Raw genomic sequence first — 25287 nt, 5'->3', positions numbered from 1 at the left:
GAGGATATAGTGTCCGGAGAGGGAGGGTAGTGAACAATCTACAAAATTTGCAATGTCCTGGGGGGGGGTAAACTTGCTCTTGATGGGGTCAACTGATGCTTGTCCGGGGGGGGGTTAGACCTGCTGTCCGGGGGATCAAAGGTCACAATGTCCAAGGGGGGGGGTAAATTTCCAAAAAAATGTTATATCCTCCCTCCTCCCCCCATATCCCATATTCAATTTTTTTTGGAAAAGTCCAATGATTTTGATGGTGGTGGGCCATCATTCATTTCAGAAAGCGAAGATAGTATACAACAGATTTTTCTGACTAGCCATTTTTCTTAATTTTAGATAAATTCTACTGTTTATAGAAAGAAGTTTATATAAACTTTGCGCAAGTGAAAGAAGTCTTTATCACAAGTTGCTCTTTATCAAAGCACAAAATGAGGTTTCTGGAATCAAAGAATGAAAAATTATTTTTCTCAAGTATATTGCAGTTCTCTGAATTATTCTGAATTGAAAGATTTTGTTTGCGCTTTATAGGGCTTATAGAGTGGAATTCTTTAAGTGCATTATTTAAGGAATCTTTTTTTTAATGGATCGAGATTTTTCATAAAAAAAACAGGGTATCTATGACCTGTGTGTACAATACATTCTCTATATTTTGTGTAACGCTTCATTTAAAATGCATAATGCTGCAGGAGTCACGTTTCACGCTTCTTCGTCGTTGATGTTCAAGTATTATGCGAAATTTTCGACTTTAAGTCGTCTTGTTGTTTTTATAAGCATCTACTTTATAAGAATCAAATTAATAACTCTTGATAAGACTTTTTTTTTGTGTAAAAATATTTTCGAAATTGTGCTGCTCACAATGGTTTCAAAGGAACGAGACAAGCGCTCAGCGAATAGAAATCTTTAGCTGTGCGCTTATATTGGAAGGCGCTCCAATAAAACAATCAGGTGGAATACGGCCTTCAAATGTTCATTCTCGATTATGAATGCGTTTGCATTCATAGCGATTGTCTGTACACAAACCCAATATCTACGGCTAATTTCAAAATTCATTACAACTACGCTACGATAATCGTGAGATACACTCTGGTACAGAGTATCATAGCGACAGCTACTTGCTAGTTTAGAATAATCTGTTGCATTTTTATGCTATCAAAAGAATCAATCCTCTAGAAAAGTGTGCAAAATTAATTAATTTTTGCGGCCTATAAGCCCTTGCTGACTTTACATCGTAGAAAAGTTAATTTAAAAACAATAAAGCCAAGCTTGACCACAGCATGGCTTTGTTAAGCGATCATCATAGTCAGAAATATAAAAGGGGTTCATGTAGCAGTACGTGAAGGAATTTGAACTTACATATCCAATATAATGATTGATTAAACAAAAGACTAAATAGCCTTAAAAAGATTGAACAGATAACGGTATTTCATAAAATGTTAAATCAAGTATGGTATTAATTCTAGAAAAAAAACTGTATAAAGACTTCTTTCAATACACTTTTTTTTTTTTTATTAGAACACTTAAAATTTGGCTTAGCCTGGATGTGCTTATTTTTTTAGCAATTTTCAGCCTTAAATGTTCTTAAATGCGTTCTTAGTTTTTCAGACTACTCTAAATCGACAATATCATGCAAAATAAAGAGCATATAAAATTGGTACAATTTGGACAATATTTGACTCTCGATTTTAGAAAATCCATGCCTAAGTTGGGTTAAAACTGCTTGAAAAGAAGAAAAATTGTAATTTCTTGTCATTTTTTTCCAAACTGAGGCTGGGCATGTTCTTACGATGTTCGTAAATTTTCGACGAATTTCAGCCTAAATGTTCTTATAAACTGGGTTCTAATAAAAAAAAAACGTGTACGAAATATAAAAATTTTATTGTCATATTGTCATTTATTGTATGAGAAAATTACTTTTTTTGTTCATCAATCGTTGAAAGATGGATATGCGTCACGCCTTTTTTTCATTCCAGAGTTAACAACTTTTGGAGTAAGACCATTTTTGCACGAAAAGATCGTTTAATTCGGCATTTGTTTTTGTTTGAAACAAGTATCAAGAGGGTATCAATATTTTGCTGAAGGAACTGTTTTAACAACAAAAGGTAGGTTATTATAGTTTTCAATACAGAACAAAAACCTGTATTTCTAAAAATTTCCAAGATATTTCAAAGAAGAATAATGCACAAAGAGATAATCAAAAAAATCAAAACTGTTTTAAAATTCTAATCTTGAACTATGTATAGGTTTTTAGCGTACTACAGACCTAAATCCCTTTTTCCTTTTGAAAGACACATCCATTCTATCTGAGCACTAACCGTTGGAGTATTGAGCTAAAGTCTATTCACGATAAGTGTGCACTCTTTTTTCTTTTACCGATAACTTTCGAAGGAATTCTTCAATCTTTATAAATTTGGTATCGTTGGAGAGATATTTGTGAGTGGAACAATTTGAAATAAAAAAATCTTCAAAATAATTCTAAAAATGAAGATGAAAATGAAGAAGAAAAAAATGAAGATCTTGTAGAAAAGTGCTATAACTTTCATTTTCACTGGAGAGATTCTTTGATCTTTGGAGGTCATCACTGTGAAAAAATTTCACTAAAATATTTATTCAATACAAAGTTATGATACAAAGTTAATAAGTGGTTGACCCCAAAAAACAGCAAAATACAGCAGAAAACAGCGTTTTTAGACGTCAATTAGCTTATAACTTTGTTTGATATCTTTTGATCTCCAAATTTCAGTCGAATCGAGTGAGTCAATCAGTCAATACATGATTCTGGTCAAGATCACATCTTTAATCAAAAATACCAACATAGCAGGTGGGCTGAAACAGAATTTTGCAAATCACTTTAAATTATCCATATTGATCATTGGTCAAAATTTCAAGGTCATAGCACTTGTCAATCTTGAGGACCCCAAAAATTTTACCCTATACTATAGGAAAAAAATTGGAAGATGCTCGAAAGTTTAATGATTTACTTACACGCAATCATGGACAAAAAGGTCTGCAGACTTTTCAAAAATTAGTCGATAGTGCCAAATAAAGCCCTTTTGACACTTGGGAAATTCCCCAAATGAACCAAAAGTGATTATTTTGCAGACGCCTACAGGGTTGCTAGCAATCCTTGTAGTTTTAGTCCTTGTGAATTTTAGACACAGATATCTAAGCCCGAAGGGCTAGATTTGCAACTTTAAGCTTTCTCCAGCAAAAAAAAGTGAAGCAAAAATTTGACTTTTTAAATTTCGTGCCGATGGATAGGATCTAGCATTTTAATTGTTTTCGGAGCGCGAGATCAAAAAACGTAGGCGGCAAACGCTATTTCACATCTATCAAACCGGTGAAATTGCATATTTTAGTCACGTGACTCTGGTAGGAAATCCTTCCAAAGATGAGCTTCACTTTTTGATAAAAGCCGCAAATCTAGCCCTTCGGGCTTTACAGATATCTGTGATTTTAGACTTCCAAAGACTTGAAAATGACTGAAAATGGGCGAACTTTTGTAGACTTTTCAAACAATTGATTGTTGTAATTGACCGAATTCGAACCCAGCTCCTTAGTTTGCTTTTTATGATTCTGACAGCACTCACAAAAGGTTTTCAGATTGTATCAAGTACCACCAAAAAGTGGTACAAGATTGGTATTTGAAAATGAAATGTCTTCTTTCTGAAGTCTCAAACCAATACTTAAAATGAAAAATTTTTCATTTTCCTTAAACGCCCCCTCCAATAAACGCCCCCTTCGAATATGATCAATAAAGCCGAGGGGATGTTTCTGATGTTTATTGAAACAAGTACACGCTTTCTTTATAAAAATATACTTTATAAGAATACTTATGATAAAATTAGCCAAAAAGTTAAGAATACGCTAAGAATATTACCATCATGGAATTCAGCAACTGAGCCTAAGAATGCCACTTTTAGTGTATTTTTTAACTGTAAATTGTGAATGATCACGCAAAGGACACAAATTTCTTTCATAAGGGAAAATCATTTTGGTTAAATATATGTTAATAATTGTATTTTTTTCGGTGTGTAATAGCTATTGTATCAAGATATGTTTTCAGGAGTTCAGGATTTTTGTCACATTTTCCAAACCTTCAGGCGAAAAAAAATAAATATCGAAATATTCTTTTCGATAGCTTCCCTTTTTTCGGGTGCATGTCACTAGTCCGACACTTTCTAGTCCGACAGTAGAATAGTCCGAATCTATAAAATAAATTTACAATTTAGAAGTCTTTTTTCCCGACGTCACTTTTGTCTGAAAGACGAAAGATTTTTAGAGTGTCGAATGTTGAATAAGGGTTCGTTAAATTTGACTCGTTCGTGAAGGCTTAATCCTAATAGTCCGGGAGCCAAATCCTATATCTCCTTAAATAAGCACTTTTGCTTAACCCAAGATTCTACAGGATAAACTATACATTTTTGGAATCCTCAACTATCCTAGTTTTGGAAATGGTCGGTCCCCAAAGCTAACTCCTGGTCAATTTTTCATACTGGGCCCGAGTTAAGGGGGTACTTTTTACCCTTTGTAAGGATTTGTTAAGGAAAATGCCATTCCAGGGATGATATAATTTGCTGTATCTAGTCAATCAGTTGACCAATTACTTTGAAACTTTGCAAAAAGTTTCAAGGTAGGCTGATGATTATTTTCGGCAAAAAATGTTTGTGAAAAATTATCTTTATAGGTTTGCCTGGGGAAAAAAAGGGAAAACTTGGGTATTTTAACTAAATTTTGACCCTTTTTAAGTCTGGGACCTACCCAAACAACTTTTAATGAGACACAGACTAGGTGTTATGATAGACTTTGATGCAATACATCAGAAAAATTTCAAACGATACAGTATTTAGTATTATTTCAGGACTGCAGGGGGTAAAATTGCCCATTTTTATAGGTTTTTACCTTATTTGAGCAATTTTCACCACTAATCTTGGTTAAAACGTTATCAAAAATAGTTTGAACTTGATTTTCGTGTAATATATCCTGAAAGATTCCAATGCTGACTTAAAACTAACAAAACCAGGGTGCAAATGGACAAACCAGGGGGTAAAAATGCCCATTTTAGGCGATTTTTATCGTTTTTGGACCTATTTCACCCATAAAGCGGTTTTATGGTGTACCAATTTTATTTCTGACCACTGAAACAAGGATAATTTTGTAGTGGGAGCAATGGGAAAGTTATTTGTGGTTTTCATTGTCTGTAATCAGGGTCACTGTGGGCAAATCAGGGGGTAAATACACCACTTCTTGGTAGTTGTTGCCTGAATTTGGATGTTTTTATTGTATGGTAGCCTCATATTTATGAAATTTTGAGATGGAAACCAGTTATATACCCTTCAGTCATTTCTTAGTACTTTTGTTGACAACCTACACAAAGTAATGACGGATTTAACTTAAATTATGGCCAAATTATAACATTTTTTGATATAAGAGTGCTGTGTCATTGTTAAGGCCTGCTTTGATGAAAGATTTTCTAATCGTTTTGTGAAAACAAAACTAACGGTCCCAGGGGGGGGGCACGCAGTTACTACAAGACAGTATGACACTTACTACCGTGGTGGTACTGTATTCAGAAGTTACAAATTGTAGTAACTGCTGTTTAGGGGTGGTGCCAAACACTAAAACTAGCACTTTTGATGTAGTAAGTGCTTATATTTTAATTCTTTTTAAAGAACTTTCAAAATTTTTCTCAAAAAATGAATTTTTTTGTGAAAAAATTATTTGTTCAAAAAATTCTTTTTGTTATAAATGGACGAAAAAAAATTTGAAATTTTTCTCAGATTCAACTTTGAAATAATTTTTCTGTAATTATCATTAAAATGTTCTCAACAGCTGTTAGCCAAGTAAATTAAAAGAAAATCTAGCACAAAATGGTATTAGGTTGAAAAATAATCGCAATTTAGGGTAATTTCGAGCATGTTTTTGATGATATCACTCAAAAACAGGGGTGGTACCTGGAAATCTTTTCAGAAAACAGTTACTACCAAGGTGTAGTAACTGCAAAGGGTGGTGGTCCTGAAAAAAATCGATGAAAAAGCACTTACTACACATCATGTCTTGTAGTAACTGCGTGCACCCCCCCCCTGACGGTCCTCTGCATACTCATAATGTACTACATACTCATAATTTGACCGATCATTTTTTGCCGTTTTACTGACCTTTTATTAGTAGCTAGTCTCAAGATAATAGTTCTACAAGTAGCTGGGACCATTTTGGGAAGCTCTGAATAGCAATATAGTGGAATCTCAAAACAAAAACTGACAAAATTACGTTAAATAAATGTTATCATTTGGGCATAACTTAAGTTTTAAATCTGTCATTATTTTGTGTAGTTGTCGACAAAAGTACTAAGAAATGACTGAAGGGTATATAACTGGTTTCAATCTCAAAGTTTCATAAATTTGAGGCTATCATACAATAAAAACATCCAAATTCAGGCAACAACTACCGAGAAATGGTGTATTTACCCCCTGATTTGCCCACAGTGACCCTGATTACAGACAATGAAAACCACAAATAACTTTCCCATTGCTCCTACTACAAAATTATCCTTGTTTCAGTGGTCAGAAATAAAATTGGTACACCATAAAACCGCTTTATGGGTGAAATAGGTCAAAAAACGATAAAAAACCGCCTAAAATGGGCATTTTTACCCCCTGGTTTGTCCATTTGCACCCTGGTTTTGTTAGTTTTAAGTCAGCATTGTAATCTTTCAGGATATTTTACACGAAAATCAAGTTAAAACTATTTTTGATGACGTCTTAACCAAGATTAGTGGTGAAAATTGCCCAAATAAGGTAAAAACCCATAAAAATGGGCAATTTTACCCCCTGCAGCCCTGAAATAATACTAAATACTGTCTGTTCGAAATTTTTCTGATGTATTGCATCAAGGTCTACCATAACACCTAGTTTGTGTCTCATTAAAAGTTGTTTGGGTAGGTCCCAGACTTAAAAAGGGTCAAAATTTAGTTAAAATACCCAAATTTTCCCTTTTTTTCCCCAGGCAAACCTATGAAAATAATTTTTCACAAACATTTTTTGCCGAAAATAATCATCAGCCTACCTTGAAACTTTTTGCAAAGTTTCAAAGTAATTGGTCAACTGATTGACTAGATACAGAAAATTATATCATCCCTGAAATGGCATTTTCCTTAACAAATCCTTACAAAGGGTAAAAAGTACCCCCTAAACTCGGGCCCAGTATGAAAAATTGACCAGGAGTTAGCTTTGGGGACCGACCATTTCCAAAACTAGGATAGTTGAGGATTCCAAAAATGTATAGTTTATCCTGTAGAATCTTGGGTTAAGCAAAATGCCATTTTTTGGGTTTGGCTCCCGGACTATAATAAGCTTCCCAAAATTTAAGAAAAGTCGGGTTTAGGGGTCCAACCTCAAAGTCAAAACTTTGGTTGCTTATAAAAGATGGGGCTCCTCTTGGGCGATTCATATTTCGTTTGATATGTTGTTTTTTTTGACTCGTTTTCGGAAAAAATTGTTGTCGGAATACTGAAGCATTCGTCAAATCCAACGTCGGGCACTTTTACTGTCGGACTAGAAAGTGTCGGACTACTGACGACCTCCCTTTTTTTCTGTGTTCCGAAACCTACATCAAAATATTCCTTTTACCAATATGTTTTGCAATATATTTTAAAACAAAACAAGAAGCCTGTTGGCTTGAAGGCCCAGCGAAAAGTAACGTGTTGATAAAGAGCGTGCAAAACAGCAAATGTATGACCCTGTTGACATGGATCAAAGTGAAGACAGGGAAAATTTTTCCAAAATCACCGCTGTACTTCTCATTGGTTAGACGCTTGAAATTTTATTGAATGGTCTCCTACCAACCGGCGCATGTTCACCCGGTTGAATACTCTCAGGTACCGTGAGATTGGGTAACTTGCATCAGTGGAGGCTAACATAACATGCATAACATGCATAGCTCTCAAATGAAAGACCTGGCTGGTCACTAAAATACAACTATGCAGCTCCGCTCGCAGCTCTACTCTACCATTTTTGTTTTGATTTAATTTTGTATTTTAATGACCAGCCAGGTCTTTCATTTAAGGGCTATGCATGTTAGCCTCCACTGATGCAAGTTACCCAATCTCAGTGGGGGTGGAATAGACCTTTTTTCAAAGAGGCTACCCTGTTGAATAATTATGTAGTCCAGCAGAAAAACATATGTTATTATTACAATATGCATGATACAGTAATTATGCATGGCTCTATCATTGTTTTTATGGCTGGACTACATAATTATTCAACAGGACGTCCTCTTTGAAAAAAGGTCTATAAAAATGTCCTAGGTGGAAAATTTTCATAAATTATGTGCGCCCATAGAAAAATATTTTAAAAAACCCGCGAATATATAGTGAGTGGGCGCTTTTTAACCAATTAGGTGCACTCACATATTCAGGGAGATATATCCCTGCAGGCATGTTAGTTGGACCAGACAGTAAACCAGAAAAATAATCTTTAAAAAACTAGACGATAAAATAGTTTACGGTCTGCATATCAAGGCTAATAAAATTCATGAGATTTAATGTGAGTTAACAGTTAATGTGAGTGATAGATCCAGAAATGACCATTTTCACTGTTCATGCATTGTAACCATGAAAAATGTTTCAATCTAGTTCAAATTTACCCATGAGCTGCATTTTAGTGTCAATTAACAGATTCCAGAATCAGTTTATACTTTAAATAATTATGTGAGTCGAGTTTGAAAAATCAAGCCACCGATCGTTTAATGCGACAGATCCAGAAATGACCATTTTATTTAATATATGTGTAGAATCATGAAAAAAGTCCCAATCTTGTTCAAATTTACACATGAGCTGCATTTTAGTCTCCATTAACATGATTCCATAATCAGCTTATTTGAAATAATTCTGTGTCGAGTTTGACAAATCAAGCCACCAATAGACCTTTTTTCAAAGAGGCAACCCTGTTGAATAATTATGTAGTCCAGCCATACAAACAATGATACAGCAAAGCATAAATTACTGTTTCATGCATATTGTAATAATTATGCATGGGTGTATCATTGTTTTTCTGCTGGACTACATAATTATTCAACAGGGTGGCTGGGTTGGTCTAAAAAGCAGGGTAGCCAATGGGGTAGCCAATTGGGCTAGGTTATGGGGTACCTCTTTTTGCCTAAACTTTTGAAATCTGAAACCTATTTTCATGTGGAAATAACTATACAACATCTTGTTAATGATTCCATGTAATAAAATTTAAGATTCCTTTCGAACTTCAGCCACAATAGCCTTTTTTCCAAAGGTACTGAACTTTGTTACTTCTCAAGAGACCTGGCGCCATTTTGTCTTCCTTCTTGGCTTCGTTTGAAAATTTACAGACCCGAATAAAAAATATATACAAAACAGTTTTTAATATTTAATATTTAGATTTTATTTATATTTTTAATTGTTATTTCCGTGAAGCTGTAATTCGATGATAATAGCTTTGGAATCGCCTTTGGGCCATATGATCTCTAATCTTGTCATATCTTAACAATCCTTTGTTATTGAATCTATTGTTTAATTTATATCATGTTTAGATGTTTCAAACAATCAATTCCTTTCAAAATTTTTTAATATGGCAACTTATAATAGGTACAAAAAGTCTTTTGAAATAGCTCTATTATAATGAAGCTCTATTTCTTACTCCTCGTGCATTTACACGTGGTAATTTATATCTTTGTTTATCTTTGTAATCATACATGATCAATCTAAGTATCAATCAGATTCGTGCTCCCTGGTCAGTAAAATGTGGTTCTATGTATTCATTTTCGGTATTTCTATTCTGGTCTGTAAAATATTTAGGTACCCCACAACCTAGCCCAATTGGCTACCCCAATTGGCTACCCTGCTTTTTAGACCAACCCAGGGTGGCTTCTTTGAAAAAAGGTCTATCGTCAAACGAGACAGATCCAGAAATAACCATTTTCACGCGTAGCATCATGGAAAAAGTTCCAATATTGTTCCAATTTACGCATGGGCTCCATTTTAGTGTCCATTACCAAATTCCAGAATCAGTTTACTTGAAATAATTATGTGTTGAGTTTGAAAATCATACCACGTCCCACCACTGCTGACCACCGTTGTTTCTTGTTAACAGCCTGAACAGCGACAGATCCAGAAGTGACTGTTTTCTTATGTAGCATCAAGAAAAAAGTTACAATCTTATTCAATTTTACACATCAGCTGCATTCCAGTTTATTTATTTCTATATCAGAAGCCATTATTTCCTAAAAATTTTTAAAGTCTTTTTGAAAACAAGAAACTAAAAATGAAAGTGATTTAAGGTAGAATTTTCACTCATAAAACTTAATGAAAACTTGAGCAAAGACTATAAGGTATGGCAGAATGTTGAAAAAAGGTTTATAAAGAAAAATAATTACAAAATTTCTTTAATTTGAAAGTCTCTTGACCACTAAAGCAAAGAAAATGTTCAAGAAAGTATGAATCAACCTCCTCGCTTCGACTGCCATCTTGTTTTGTTTTGAAAATTGTTTTGAAGGAGCGCGGAATCAGAAAATATATCTTTTATAGCCAGTATTCGACTTTAGCAAGCTTTTCCCTCTCCAGACGGCAAAATTAAAAAGTATGTTACTGGTTTTAAGCGCCGTTTCTACCAAAACGGACAGACAGATACACGGACGGAAAAGTGCTAATGAAAGGCCCTATTGCTAGCGCTGGGCCAATAAGCCTTTATAGAAGGTTTTCTCAAAACTCCTTTACTCGTTCTTTATTCAGGATGGCACAGGTTGACAAAGCCGTGACTGGTATTGTCTCGCAGCAAGATGAATTTTTAACCATGATGCAACCCTTTGATCAAATGTCAGCAAAACTATCAGGTGCTCCAATGGCTATCAATATTCTTGGTCAACTGTGTTATATCGCGACAGGAGTTGAAGTGGATTTGAGAGTTGAAGGAGTTAATGAGAAATACAAGCATTTAACTAATACAAATTCATTGCGTGCTTGTCTTATGCAAGTCTCGCAAGCTGGGCAAAGAGCCTTTCGAACAGCCGATGGAAATATGGAATACATATCAATGAGCTGCGAAAGGGTAATTATAGATTTATAAAAAGTTTTCTTATTTTGTCTTATATGAATTCAAAAGGGGTTTATCACTCGCTAGATAACAAGTATTCCCGGGGGGGGGGTACTAGGGTTGGCGAATGAGGGGTATGTGCGGACGGGAACTCCGAAAACCGACCCCTAGAGAGACTGATTTTTGCTGAAAAGGTGACCCTTAGAGAAACTTTTTGAATTTTTTTTTTCGATTTTTGAAAAAAGCCATACCCTTAGAGAGACTTTATTATAATTTTTTCTCTGGAAATCAAAAAATTTTCTAAAAATCCTGAATTTTCCGACCCTTAGAGAGACTAATTTAAAACTTTCTGATTTTTTCCGACCCTTAGAGAGACTTTGAAAGGTGAAAAAACCGACCCTTACCGTTCGCACATACCCATCATCCATTTTTGCATAAGTACCCCCCCCCCGGGCAAGTACTCTTGAACACTTTTACAAAGCATCCCATAAAAACCCACGGTAGATCGAATTTTCTTATTATCTTGGAAAAAGTTTCATTTCGAATTTTTGCTACTTTTTGGTTACTTATGTTTTGGCACAGTAGTACCATAAAGTCTCCTGATTTCATCTGTATACTTTCTGAAAAAACGGGTGCTTTTCGACTCCACCGAGCTACCATCTAGACGCTTTACTTTTGGTGCAAGTATTTTATGAGTTGCAAGTATTCTATAAATATTCTCCGAAAAATGTAAACGGAGTTACTAGCAAGATTTCAACTCATAACAAATTATTTCAATATTTGAAATGAACATTCTCACGTATTGTTTTTGTTGGATTCGCTAGTTGTCATGGATGCTTTTGTTCTCCGAAATGTTAAACCCACGGTATCCCACAGCGCTTATTTTTGTGATTGCGTGACGGAAGGATTTTTTTGACGTGATGGCGTAAATTTTTGGATAAAACATCGGGATCGCATTGAAATGAAGTGCAAGTGCAATCGTGCATTAGCTTGATTGTAAAAACCACAATTATTACGCGAGTCAAAAATTAGTACCTATCTTAGCCAATTCGATTCATGGAGTTTACTCCTAGTTACCTAGGATAAACCCACTTTTCACAGACCTGATTTGATTTTTTCAGCCAGTAGTGTTAATCATAACTGGCTGAAACTCGATGTTTTTATGGCTGGGGATTTGAATTCCATTGTTTTCAAGTCGATGGGAAGAATAGCATATTTTGCAGTGAAGATAGGTTTATTTGATTATTTCCACCGAGGACGATATCTTGGCCAATTCTTCCAGTGGGAAGGGGTCTCAATGGTAGGATCTTTGAGGTATGGGTGTTGAGATATAGGTTCTAAAGCCTGATTTTTTTTCAAAAAATCGTCCCGTGTTTATTGCCGTGATTGACTGCCATCTTGAGAACTTTCTCGATACTTATTACCCATATTATTGAATGAAATGAAATAGCAAGCAAATAAGAGTCTAATCGGAATTATGGTTACGCCTCCTACACCCTAATATTTTGTCCTCCGAACAGCAATCCATGGCATTGGTGTTGATTCTCTGAACCTCGTTCTAAAGAATGGCAAAGTATCACTCATTACTACCCCAAACAAGATATTTCATTTCATTTTTTAATTGATATGTCTCGTGTAAACCAAATCTTTTTGTGAAATATTTAAGAAAATTGAGTCTGTTTGAAGGGCATCTTCTATGAGAAAAATAATTATGTACTTGAAATCAGAAGGCTTTAATAAGTACTTCTGTACCAGAAATGAAGTCTCGTGAAGCAAAGTATGATATTTCCAAAAGTAGTTTGTAATCTATTCTTTTAATGTCATATTCCAAGGATTATCTTTGCAATCTTGTAAAAGAGTTCTTCAATCAGTTAAAATTGACAAGTAAGATACAAACAACAAACTTAAAGCAAAAAGGCTTAAAACTCAATATTTGATTAAAACCTTAGCAAAGGTAATCCTTACAGCTTAATTTTAACACCATAGGTACCTGGATTAATGAAATCTGCATTGAAAATTCTGTTGTCTCCAGAATCGGAACCTTCAGACATTCAGAATTTTCTTCCTGAAAGACTTCTGGCAATCAAAAAAGTTTCCGACGATGCCAAGGTTAAATGTGAAGAGGTCGTGAAAGAATTTACGCATGTTATTGAAGTTATTGAAGAAGTTCAACTGGGTGCACTTGCCAAGCAGACCGATGTAAAAACTGCTCTAGAGCATCTACAACTTAATATCGATAATGCTAAGCGAGAGAGTGAACGCTTGGATCAGGTTACAAAAGCGAACGAAAAGGCATTAAAAGACATGGAAGGACAAGTCAAGAGTGCAAAGGAAGATTGGAAAGATGCAATGGCTTCTATGCCAAGTGCTCAAGATTTGATGATGGCATCGCTGACTGAAAGCTTGACAAGCATCGTTAAAACTGGAGCAAATGCTGCCGTTCAAATGGGAACCCAATATGCAAACATGATGACCATGGGTGGAATGGGCGGAATGGGTGGTATGCCTCCTCAACAAATGGGTGGTATGCAAAATCCTCAGCAAGCACCAAACCAAAATGTGCAGTATCCAGCACAAGGCACACATGTAGAAAACCCTAAGGTTGATTTTGTGCGAGACGAATACATGGTAAAGAACAGCCAAATCAACCTCTTCGCTAATCTATTGCTGAATTATTTTGATGACAGTGAAGGTGATATCAAGCTAAGAGAAAAAGTGGTTGAAAAAGGAGACAAAGATATCCCAGTTGGTAAAATCCTTGAAGCTGAAACCTTTTTTAATATGATGAAAAAGAATATCAAAGGTATGGACGCTGGAGATCACAAAACAACCAAAAACCAACTAATGAAATTGATTGACAACGCCCTCAAAACAATTGAAGGAATCCAGAAGCTTCCTGAAAGCGTCGCAACGATTCAAAAACTCTTCGGTCAAGCAGAAAAAATCATTTCTCAATCAGACACGATTGGATCAAGTTTGAAAGTGAAAGCAGGAATCTCTCAATTCAATAATCCAAATCCAACTCTACCACCATCACAAGCACCATCAGGCAGCTCGGGCAATCTCTCTGAAAACATGATTGATAATGCTCACAAAAAGGTTGAAGCCCATCGCTCAGAGTTGAATTCTCTTCGAAATCGCGCTGAAGAAGAAAAAAAGCGGTTTGATGCATCAGAACAAGCTTTAGCAGAAGAATTGAGGAGATTGGAGAATTTCAAAAGTGAAGATGCTACAAGTAAACGAATGATCGAAGTCTTGAACCAGGGATTAGATGCATTGAATAAAGTCAAACAAAAGTGGGTGGATCTTCTTCAATTCTTTACGTCACTGTCTAACTTGATAAATTCAACACTGGCTCCCTCATTGAATATGTTTGTTGCTGACGCAGAGAAAGTCGCTCAGTCCGCAAGAGTAACTAACATGGCAAAGGAGACTGTCTACCAAACAGCTTATCAAGCAGTCAAAGTCAACCATGTTGTCAACCATCTTGCTGGCTCGTATAAAGAAATTTCAAAGAAATATCTCATGCCGTTGTGTTTAAAGTTGGATGAAATCCTTATTTTAGATGCTAATCAAGATAAAGCAAAGCTCGAAAAATTGAGATTAGAATTGGGCGCAGAATGCAGAAAAGCTCAGGAAGACATCAAGAGAATTGTAGACAAGCACCACGAGGAGTTTCTTGCAAACTGCCACAAGAAAACATCAGCAATCGATACAGAGATGAGGGCAATTGCACCTATTACCGAAGAGAAGAAGAAACAGATCCAAGCAAATGCACAGAAGATGGTAAAAGGAGAAGAACTTGATTTTGGATTTTAAATTCCTTGAGACATTAATATTAAAAAAACATGAATCAATAAAGGTCTTTTTCCAGAAGTTATCCTAAGAATTCACGAATGTGTTTAAATATCTTATTACTTTACGTTAATTTTTGGTTTTAATGTTAAAATATATTTTCTTTGATATCAGCAATACAGTTGACGCTCTCGAAATCGATCTTCACAATAACCTAAAAGCCTTTGCTGGATTATAAGAATCGAATGCGTCTATGAGACTTTTGAAATAACTTCAAGTTATAAATTTCAAGTTAACCGAACTGCGATACTGTAGAGTTTCAAATTGCTGCTTAATTTTCTTATAAAATTGATTTAGGCGATACGATTAGGATTTTTAAAGTTCGACTGTTTAACACAGCAAATTTTCAAAACCCTTTTGTGAAAATTGAAATTTAATTTCTCACGATAGGTCAAATCCCTTTCGACACCTGATTGTTCATTGTAGGAGTAATTGATTTGGTTCTACCTCAATTTTTTTCTTCTATAAGCATTATCTAATTTGCCTAATAATTTGTTTGGATGTAATAGCTTTTTATATCCTTTACCCAATATCTCAGTATTATGATATTTTTTTTATTCTACGGCTGCATAATTTTCAAATTACATAGAAGGAGGCATTTTCAAGGTTAAAATTGGTCCAACGTGCACATAAGATACCTCAAAATATTCGTAAGACGAAATGACATATAAAAATGTTTCACTTGTAGGACATCATTGATTACATCATAGAACTTCAATTATAGAACACTTTAATTAACAAAAGAAAATGAAAGAAATGGCTTCAAAATTAATTCTTCAGAAACTCCCAATTCGAGTTGTATGATTTACAAAAGGGCGACAAATATTTTTTTAGGAGTGTGTTCATTTTTTTGTATGAAATCTTAATTTGTATCTTATGTTAAAATATATTTTACGAAAAGAAAAACAATTGTTTGTTTTGTTTTTGGTTTTGATCTAGTCACACAGTAGACACTCACTAATTCGAACTTCCATTATTGGAAACTTTCTATAATTCGAACAAAATCTTGGTCACCGTCAATTTTCAGAAGCAGGCGACCAGCCCATTTCCCCGAAACATCTGTTTCCCTTTTCCAGGAGAGAGCTTTTTTCGAAAAATGGGGAAAGAGATTTTCTAGGAAAGACCTTTTCCTTAAAACTATCTGTCTCCCCGCTCCAGCTGATGACGCCATCAGAGAGAAACATATCAAAATTTCTAGGTGATGACATAATGAATTGGGAAACAGATATCTGTTTCCAAAAAGATGATATTGCTTTTGAAACAGATTGAACTTTCTGGGGGAAAACAGATATGAATTACAAAAAGCAAGGAAAACAGATGAAAATTTGCAAAAGAGGGAAACAGATATCCTGCCCCCCCCCCTATTCCTCATGAGCTTGGGAGAACAGATCAAAGTTCTAATTCTGAAAATTGTGGAAACAAACCAAATTTTCTAGGGAAGATACTTTGAGATTAAAAATTTAGGTTTTGAGGAGAAACAGATCTTCATTTCTAGGAAAAAGATTTTTGAAACTTTTAGCCAACAGATTAAGAGTTATGTTTACTAATTTAGCTACCGAAAAGAACATTTCGATATTTCTATTGACCATTCAAATAATTTTCGAATGTTTTGATGTTGATTTCGCCAAATTAAAGGAAGTGAAAAAGCAAAACAAAGAAAATGACACAAATGAAGAGAAAGAAGTTTGTTGATAATTTTCAAGTTGACGATAAACCATCACACTTTCACTCGTACAATATAGGATATATTTCTCTCGTTCAGAGTTTTCTATATTTTCTCGCGCGAAGGCTCAAAATATGACGAGAAATCGGAACTGGAATAATATATCCCATATTTACTCGGTACCGTGCGATAACTATTACTAATTCAAGAAGGGAATAAAGTTTTTACTTTTATGACAATTCATACATATTTTGAGATTATGCAAAATTATAAGATACCCAAGACCAGGGCTAAAACTCATCAAATAACATCCAAATAGAAACGTTAATGATGTTTGCCCTGGGATCGAAGGTGATTCGAGGTTTTGCTGAATTTTAAGGTATTGCAACGTTAGAATAAAAAACACTGTTGTGACAAGTAGATTTTTCTGAACAACCGAACATGTCTATTTTCTTAAAATAATATTGCGCGTGGATGGTGTGGAAATTTAAAGAGTTGTAAGGGCATAAAGAAACCTTCTTATCTGCTTATTTCAAAGAATACGCAATCCTTCTAAAAAACAAGACGAGGTTAAAAAGTTTTAGTTAATTGAAATAAAACGGTTCTATTTAACACAATAGTTAAACAATTCAAGGCAGATGATATTTCTTTTCATTTTTCCATTGATAGGTCAAGTTTTGAAATGCAAAGTAGCGCGAAATTTAAAAAACTTATGTTATCGTAAAGGTCAAATATTTGAGGCATGATCGTTGCACTCTGATGTCAATTTGAGGTCCACTTATAGGGCGACTTTAATGTGAAAAATGGTTAAACACTTGAGATCGGGAGGCTTTAAAGTACTTTAGTATCAAAATTGAAGTTTCTTGAACCAAATTTTAATCAAAAGTTTTTTTCTTCATCATATTTAAAGGTTGTTAGGAATTTTCCCGTATTCAAAGCATTATCTACAATTTTTTTTTAATTAAAGTACTCTGTGAACATTGGCAGGTAAAGAGAGCCTACTCTAGATTACGAAATATTTGAGTGAGACCTTATACAGAAATATTTGTTTTGCGCCTAATCCTTACAGCTTAATTTTAACACCATAGGTACCTGAATTAATGAAATCTGCATTGGGCATTCTGTTGTCTCCAACATCGGAACCTTCAGACATTAAGAATTTTCTTCCTGTGAGACTTATGGCAATCAAGCAAGTTTCAGATGATGCCAAGGTTAAATGTGAAGAGGTCGTGAAAGAATTTACGCATGTCATTGAAGTCACTGACGAAGTTTTTATGGGGTTGGTTGTCCAACAGAATGATGTAAAATCTGCTCTAGAGCAACTAGAACTCAATATTGCTAATACTAAGAGAGAAATCAAAAGATCGGATCAGGTTACAAAAGCAAACGAAAAGGCATTAAAAGAAATGGAAGAGCAAGTCAAGAGTGCAAAGGAAGATTGGAAAGATGCAATGGCTTCTATGCCAAGTGCTCAAGATTTGATGATGGCATCTGTGACTGAAAGCTTGACAAGCATCGTTAACACTGGAGCAAATGCTGCCATTCAAATGGGAACCCAATATGTAAACATGATGACAATGAGCGCCATGGGCGGAATGGATGATATGCCTCCTCAACAAATGGGTGGTATGCAAAATCCTCAGCAAGCACCAAATCAAAATGTGCAGTATCCAGCACAAGGCACACATGTAGAAAATCCTAAGGTTGATTTCTTGCGAGATAAATACATGGTAAAGAACAGCCAAATCAACCTCTTCGCTAATCTATTGCTGAATTATTTTGACGACAGTGATGGTGATATCAAACTAAGAGAAAAAGTGGTTGAAAAAGGAGACAAAGATATACAAGTTGGTAAAATCCTTGAAGCTGAAACCTTTTTTAATATGATGCAAAAGAATATTAAAGGTATGGACGCTGGAGATCACAAAACAACCAAAAACCAACTACTGAGATTGATTGACAATGCCCTCAAAACAATTGAAGGAATCCAGAAGCTTCCTGAAAGCGTTGCAACGATTCAAAAACTCTTCGATCAAGCAGAAAAAATCATTTCACAATCAGACACGATCGAATCAAGTTTAAAAGTCAAAGCAGGAATCTCTCAATTTTATAATCCAAATCCAACTCTACCACGATCACAGGCACCATCAGGCAGCTATGGCGATCTCTCTCAAACCATGAATGATAATGCTCACAAAAAGGTTGAAGCCTATCGCTCACAATTGGATTCTCTTCGAATTCGCGCTGAAGAAGAAAAACAGCGGTTTAATGCATCACAGCAAGTTTTATCTGGAGAGATGAGGAAGTTAGAAAATTTCAAAAGTAGAGATGCAACGAGTTTTCATATGATCAAAGTCTTAATGCAAGAAAAGATTGCACTTACTCTAGTCAAAGAAAGCTGGGCTGACCTTGTTCAATTTTTTACCTCAATGTCCAACTTAATCAATTCAACACTGAATATGTTTGTTGCTGACTCAGAGAGAGTCGCTAAATCCAAATCAGTCAAGAACATGGCAACAGAGGTCGTATTTCAAACAGCTTATCAAGTAGTCAAAGTCAACCATGTTGTCAACAATCTTGCTGGCTCGTATAAAGAAATTTCACAGAAATATCTCATGCCGTTGTGTTCAAAGTTGGATGAAATCCTATTCTTAAAGCATGGAAAGCTCGAAAAATGGAGATTGGAATTATGTGAAGAATGCAGAAAAGCTCATGAAGACATCGAGAGAATAGTAGACAAGCACCACGAGGAGTTTCTTGCAAACTGCCACAAGAAAACATCAGCAATCGATACAGAGATGAGGGCAATCGCACCTATTACAGAAGAGAAGAGGAAACAGATCCAAGCAGATGCAGAAAAAATGGTAGAAGGAAAAGAACTTGATTTTGGATTTTAAATCACTTTTGACTGACTTTGAGACATTCAATTGTTAAAATAAAACAAATCAACTTTATTGATCATTTACAAGAAGTTTTCGAAAAAAACGTTCATAGGTCTCTTTAAAAGTTGACAGTGACTTTCAATTTAATAGTTTTGATAACATTTCCAATTAGAGATCACTACATATTTAATCTTTTTATAAACTTGACTTGTAGATACCACTAAGATTTTCTGTAAAATATATGCCTTCGGTCGGTAACATAAACTTCTTGAAATCTGGGTCTGGTGTAATATCAAAATATAATGATATGAATCATTAATAATCAATTCTGAAAAGGTGACTTTCGCTTCAGGGGAGAAGGGAGAGTTAGATTCATGACAAGTTCTCAACTTTTCAAACCTCTACTTGTACCGCAGAAAATTGCAGATTTAATTGTTTGTTTGTTTTTTTTTCGATCCGACTGGGGGCACATAATTAAAACCGTATATGGTAGATCAAATTTTTAGACCATTAGAATAGTCACCTATGACGCTGAAGCTTGTCTCGCGCCCGCTACGTTTGCTTAGCATAGTTAGATTTTTTTTCTCGATTATTATTTTTATCATCATTATTATCGACTAATTTCCCCCATTTGTGATTACGAAATGAATGTCCTACAATCTATCAAATACCTTGAGGGTCCCCTCAAGGAATAAGACTTCAACAACAATAAATCTGATCAGCTCCCGCCTTAAATTTTTTCTAATAAGTATTATTTTGTTTGTTATTTTGTTTTGATAATTTAGTTCAATGTTTGAAATTTGCACAGTACCGAGTACAATTTGAAATGTAATTTAGATTTTCGCCATAATATACCTGATGGCTCAGAAAATATAGGAAACTCTCTGAACGATAAAAATAGATCCAATATTGTACGAGTAAAATTACAGCTTTTTTATCGTCTTCTTGAAAAACATCGATAAACTTTTCTCTCTCTGTTTGTGTCTTTCTTTTTTGTCTTTTTTTTTCACTTCCTGTATTTTGGGTGAAATCAACATCAAAACATTCGAAAATGATTCGGATGGTTCGTGCCATTGAGTTTCAAGCCCGAAGGGCTAGAGGCGAAAATTTAACCCTTTTCAGGCAAAAGAAATTGAAACCACTTATTTCCCATCCAAAATGCGCATAGAACGCGCCGTAATCATGACGACGGATTGTATCTAGCACTTCCTTTGTTTTAGAGGACTTAATTGTTTGAAATCTAGCGTTAGATTATAGTTCCAATCTGACAATTGTTTAAAAACTACGCACGGGCATTCTGGATAGGAAATGAGTGGTTAAAGTTTTGCCAGGAGTCTCACCTCTAGCCCTTCGGGGTTAAAGCTCAATGGCTCTTGTGTGCATTGAGATGATAAAGAATTATTTTCTAATTCATTAAGAAGAAAACTCAGTCGGAAATAACTTAATTTATTTGATTTGACTTTGAACCTATTTAATTACCCATTTAATCCTTTTATTTGCTTGCATACTTTTTTGTATAAACAATTTCAGATGATAAAATAAAAAATGAAATATGGCTGTAAACGTGACAAATATTTTATCGAATGTGTCACATTTGAAATCACAACTATCGGAAAAAACGAAATATTTATCCACTTTGATTGAACAGCAGTATGAGCAACTATGCAAATTGGTTGCACAAAAAGAGCAAGCAGACGTCGAATTAAAAGGTGAGTGAATGTATTCTATGAAAACTATGAATTAGTGGCGTCACCTTATCTAACAGTTTGCTTTATAAGGTCAGCGTCAAGGGAACACTCCCTAAAATTTATAGAAATGTACCAAATAGCCAAATCTAGCTCTAAAGAAATTAGAAAACCACTTAAAATAACTCATGTTTAAATAACCCAAGGGAGATTTTGTAAGGAGCTCCAATTGTAGTGTCATTTACTTCGAATAACGGGTAAGTAGAAAACCTGGCCCACCTCTCTGGCCCGGGCCATATGGCCTACCCCATGGCCTACCCTTTGGGCCACCTTCAAAGATTTTTTTACAGATTTTATTCTCGGACAACCGGGTTATAATGATATGTGTGCGTCGGGATGCGCTGTAATTTCATTATGATTTCATCATAAAGTGCGTCGGCGTTTATGCATCAGCCTTTTTACGACAAACAATTGGTCAAATCATCTAAATACTCTAAGAATGATTACACTCAAGTATTATTAAGAAAGTGCCAAAATTGAGGGTGAAATATTCTTAACGTAGGTCTTGTCTGACCAAGCGATAACACCATCAAAATGGTTAAAAATTTTCAACTATGTCACCAGAAGTCAGACAAATGGTAGCCCACTGTGATCTTGCACTTGGGACCCCTAGTTCGAGTCGGGTTCGGGTCAACTTCAAAATTTTTCGCCAGGTTTTGATATTTTATGATTTTTGGGGTGTAGATTCCAAAAAAGGGGTCCGAAGTCCGGAAAAGTTGAAGAACGGCGCTACGGGGGTTGTCGCGGTTGTCGGCACCCGTACAATACTTTATCAGACCCTTTTAATCTATGTCAGGTGTATAAAATGCAGACTCAAAACTTTTTTATTTTTTTTTGTTTATTTCAGTCTCGTTGTTTTTCTAAATGCTAGAAAAACCAAAGTCCAACCTCAGAATTAGTTTCCAGATTCCAGATTTTCAGAATGATAAGAATGAAATCTTTTTAGAGTTTTAAGGAAGGCCATGAGGTAGGCCAAGGGTAGGCCATATGGCCCGGGCCAGAGAGGTGGGCCAGGTTTTCTACTTACCCTCGAATAACGGAGAGTTAGAACATTTTTAATTTCAAATGCAAGGAATTAACCATGACATCTTAATACGTATTATTAGCGATCCAAAAAAAATCTACAATCTGATTGGCTAAAAAGAGTAGAATTTATCTTGTATTTTAAATGTACAAAATATAAATTGACGAAAAGATGTTGTTGCATTGTAGCGGCAATCTGACGTCACTTTGCTACAAAAGTGCCCTGCGCTTTTTTTCCAACACAACACTGGTTATCAGATCTTTGCTCGTACAAAATGGAAATATTTCACTCGTTTCGGATTTTTTCCGCCTAAAGGCTCAGAAAAGATTATGCGGAAAAATTTCGGAACTCATAAAATATTTCTCATATTTTACTCGCAACTATCCGATTACTATTACATTTAGAATTGAACCTGAAGAAGTCGAACCTTGATACTGAGATTGCCAACAAGAACCAGGTCGTTGAACGGAGACAAACGGAAGTGAACAATAAACAGAATGATCTTAACAAAGCTGATAAGGACTATCAAGATGCAAAAAATGATAAGGAGCAAGCTAGTAGAACACAAAGAGATACTAATATAGGTGTGGGTATAGGAGCTGGAGTGCTCACTTTGATTTCCTTTGGTGCAGCCGCACCTATAGCAGCAGGTAATTACCTTTTTTGATTTATGTAACCTTTTGAAAATTAATCAGATAGTCTAAGATAATTCTGTTCTTTTAGTTTGGAAAACTTCTGAAGTTGGATAAGAATGAGAATTTTTAATTCAAATTTGGCTAAAAAATGACAAATGTTTCTTGAATCCGATAAAAACGGTTGATCTTTAACTTTTAAAAGGCCAAAAATATGCTGAAAATTTATCACGATTTCCAAGTTTTATATATTCTCAAATTTTTTAACGTTGTTTGGGAGCATAAATTTTCGCGAATTACTACATTAACTATCGTGAAAAGGCCAAAATTTGCGATACGATTTATCGTACGTGCGACCCTTAAGAGTCTTTTTTGCAAGCTTCCAAACATGTACACCAAGGAGAAAAGCTTTCAAATATAATTAAGACTACCTTAAGTGTATATATTTTCAAGGGTACTAGATTTTCGTGTAGTTTTTAGGCAAAATCTCGTGAAATTTAGTACTGTTTATATTTTTCAAAAACACCAAATTGCTAAATTGAATACTCTCGGGTTTATATAATAGGGAACAACGTTTCTTGGAAAAAAATTTGCGATTCGCGAAAATTTAGTACCCGTACTTAAAGACCATGGAAGTTGTAGGGATTTGGGGTTGATTGGAGGAATGCGATCAGGCTTTGTTTGTAACGACTGTTCAAACTGAAACAAAAATTGAATATTTCTAAATTTTATGAAATGAAAATTTGACAAAATCCAAATATAGGACTTAAGTTTGCACAAGTTTGGAAAAATTCACAAAAAATTGGGACAAGCTGGAGATTTACAAGCTCTTATTTGATTTGGTTGGTCGTTAAGATGTAATAAAAAAATCTTATTACTTTTTCTAAAGAACGCGTCATCTCTATCACTTTAAATGACCAATTAGTGAAGTATCTTGTAAAAACTCCAAGGCATCTCAAAAAATTGATTGATAAATTAATTTGATAATTGAAATACGGAGAAATTGACTCCTTGGAAATTGGCTAAGTTGACAAATCAAACTTAGGAAAAAATTGAAAATCATTTAGAAAAATTGAATGAAAAATAAAAATTGTTCTTACCAGATAGCCTAGGGTAAATGTTATTTAATAAAGCATTCATGGATCTTGACAATGTAAGTAAGAAATCAAAATCAAAGTATCAACAATCAACCAAAAAATTGAAAATCAAATTCATGTCTCAAAGTTCTTTCAACGCTCTCTTGTTAACAACCAAGTTCATTCTGATTAAAAATTTGAGTGAGTGACGAGAGAAAATGCTGTGACATAGTTGAAGTAGAAACAAGTCCCTAAGGGGCGCGTAAAGTAATTACAAAAATTAATTAGTCCAGATTTTTCGTGACGTCAAGGCAGAGGAGTTTTCTCATGGGAACTAAGGATGAATTCTTACACTCCCCCCAGCAAAACAATTCATTGAATTTTGTAGAGTTTATGCATTAAATCAATCTCATCAACATGATGAATAACAACAATACTTCGTACAGCACGAAAGGTAACTCGATCCTTCTTTTCATTGGCATTTCGATATCGAATGTAACATTTTCGAACTTTACCATCACGACCAGTTTCAATGGAATCGATCATACCAAATTGATAGCTGGATGACAACTTTGATTCGTGTTTAGTGAAGAGTACAACGTCTCCTTACATGGTTTACGAGCCATGTTTCAAACCAGGCGTCGAATATTGCTTTGTTCTGATCCAGTATTCGATCCTTGAAGACGATGTTGAACGAGCCAGTAGGACTTCGATCATTGTTTCGACCAAGACCTAGTCGATTGGGAGTTAGTAGATCGATGCTTTCGAAGTCTCCTTTTATCCCTCTAATTGCCATTGGTAGATCGTTGATGTTGTTAGAGATTTGAGCAGCAAGTGTTTCGAGTTGCATCAGTGATAACTTTTGGTTTGTGAACTGAGTTTCCATTGATCGACGAATCTCTCGGATCTGTTTTTCAACACGTCCGTTCATGTTGTGTCCCCCAACAGGACATACTTTAAGCTCGACAGCATAGTTGATGAATAGTTTCCACTGGGTGTCTATGAAATCGAAGTGCAGGCCTTCACATCCTTTGAGGAGTTGACTACCTTCATCAGTAAGGATGTGCTTTGGATATCCAACCTCACATGAGAATCTGATAAATGCTTCAATGAATGCCGTTGAGCTGTAGTCATCCATGACCTTGATTGATACAGTTGTTGTTGTTGCACAGCAGAAGACGACCATCTATACCTTGATGCTTTTACGTTTTTGTTGTGGTGAATAGGCAAGGAATGGTCCACATATGTCGAGTTGGGTGGAGTAGAAGAATGCGGGTGCTATCATCAGGTTGTGCGGTGAGATTGGTCCCATTTCAATGTCGATGGTTTTTTTCATCAATTACCTGCATCGTTCGCATGATG

At 35.1% G+C, this 25287-nt stretch overlaps 2 protein-coding genes across 4 annotated transcripts in view; both read left to right on the top strand.

Annotated features, from left to right (window-relative positions):
- LOC136818438 (uveal autoantigen with coiled-coil domains and ankyrin repeats protein-like) overlaps positions 1-25287 on the top strand; it is a 221249-nt gene that overhangs the window by 189370 nt on the left and 6592 nt on the right. For both annotated transcript variants that reach the window (XM_067074778.1, XM_067074779.1), the window contains exons 2-3: positions 20979-21157; positions 22622-22867. In XM_067074778.1, coding sequence (XP_066930879.1) covers positions 21001-21157; positions 22622-22867 — 403 coding nt within the window. In that variant the 5' untranslated portion in view covers positions 20979-21000. The remainder of the gene's footprint in view (positions 1-20978; positions 21158-22621; positions 22868-25287) is intronic.
- On the top strand, positions 1864-20421 carry LOC136818435 (uncharacterized). 2 transcript variants are annotated; one of them, XM_067074774.1, is made up of 3 exons: positions 1864-2093; positions 10748-11063; positions 13035-15812. In XM_067074774.1, exons 2-3 carry the CDS (start codon positions 10749-10751, stop codon positions 14865-14867), a joined length of 2148 nt encoding a protein of 715 aa, XP_066930875.1. In that variant the 5' UTR covers positions 1864-2093; position 10748; the 3' UTR covers positions 14868-15812. The 2 variants fall into 2 exon arrangements, with proteins under 2 accessions (XP_066930875.1, XP_066930876.1); XM_067074775.1 differs by lacking the exon at positions 13035-15812 and adding an exon at positions 17655-20421 and having other exon boundaries at positions 1926-2093.

Source organism: Clytia hemisphaerica, unplaced genomic scaffold, assembly GCF_902728285.1.
Source record: "Clytia hemisphaerica strain Z4C2 unplaced genomic scaffold, Clytia hemisphaerica genome assembly, whole genome shotgun sequence".
NCBI lineage: Eukaryota > Metazoa > Cnidaria > Hydrozoa > Leptothecata > Clytiidae > Clytia > Clytia hemisphaerica.
Note: the sequence above shows the minus strand (reverse complement) of the source record. Positions and strands in the feature narration are given on the sequence as shown.

Coding starts and splice junctions, on each gene's coding strand:
- LOC136818435 (XM_067074774.1), top strand. CDS start 10,749: ATGGCACAGGTTGACAAAGCCGTGACTGGTATTGTCTCGCAGCAAGAT. Junction 11,064..13,034: donor TATCAATGAGCTGCGAAAGG/GTAATTATAGAT, acceptor TTAACACCATAG/GTACCTGGATTAATGAAATC.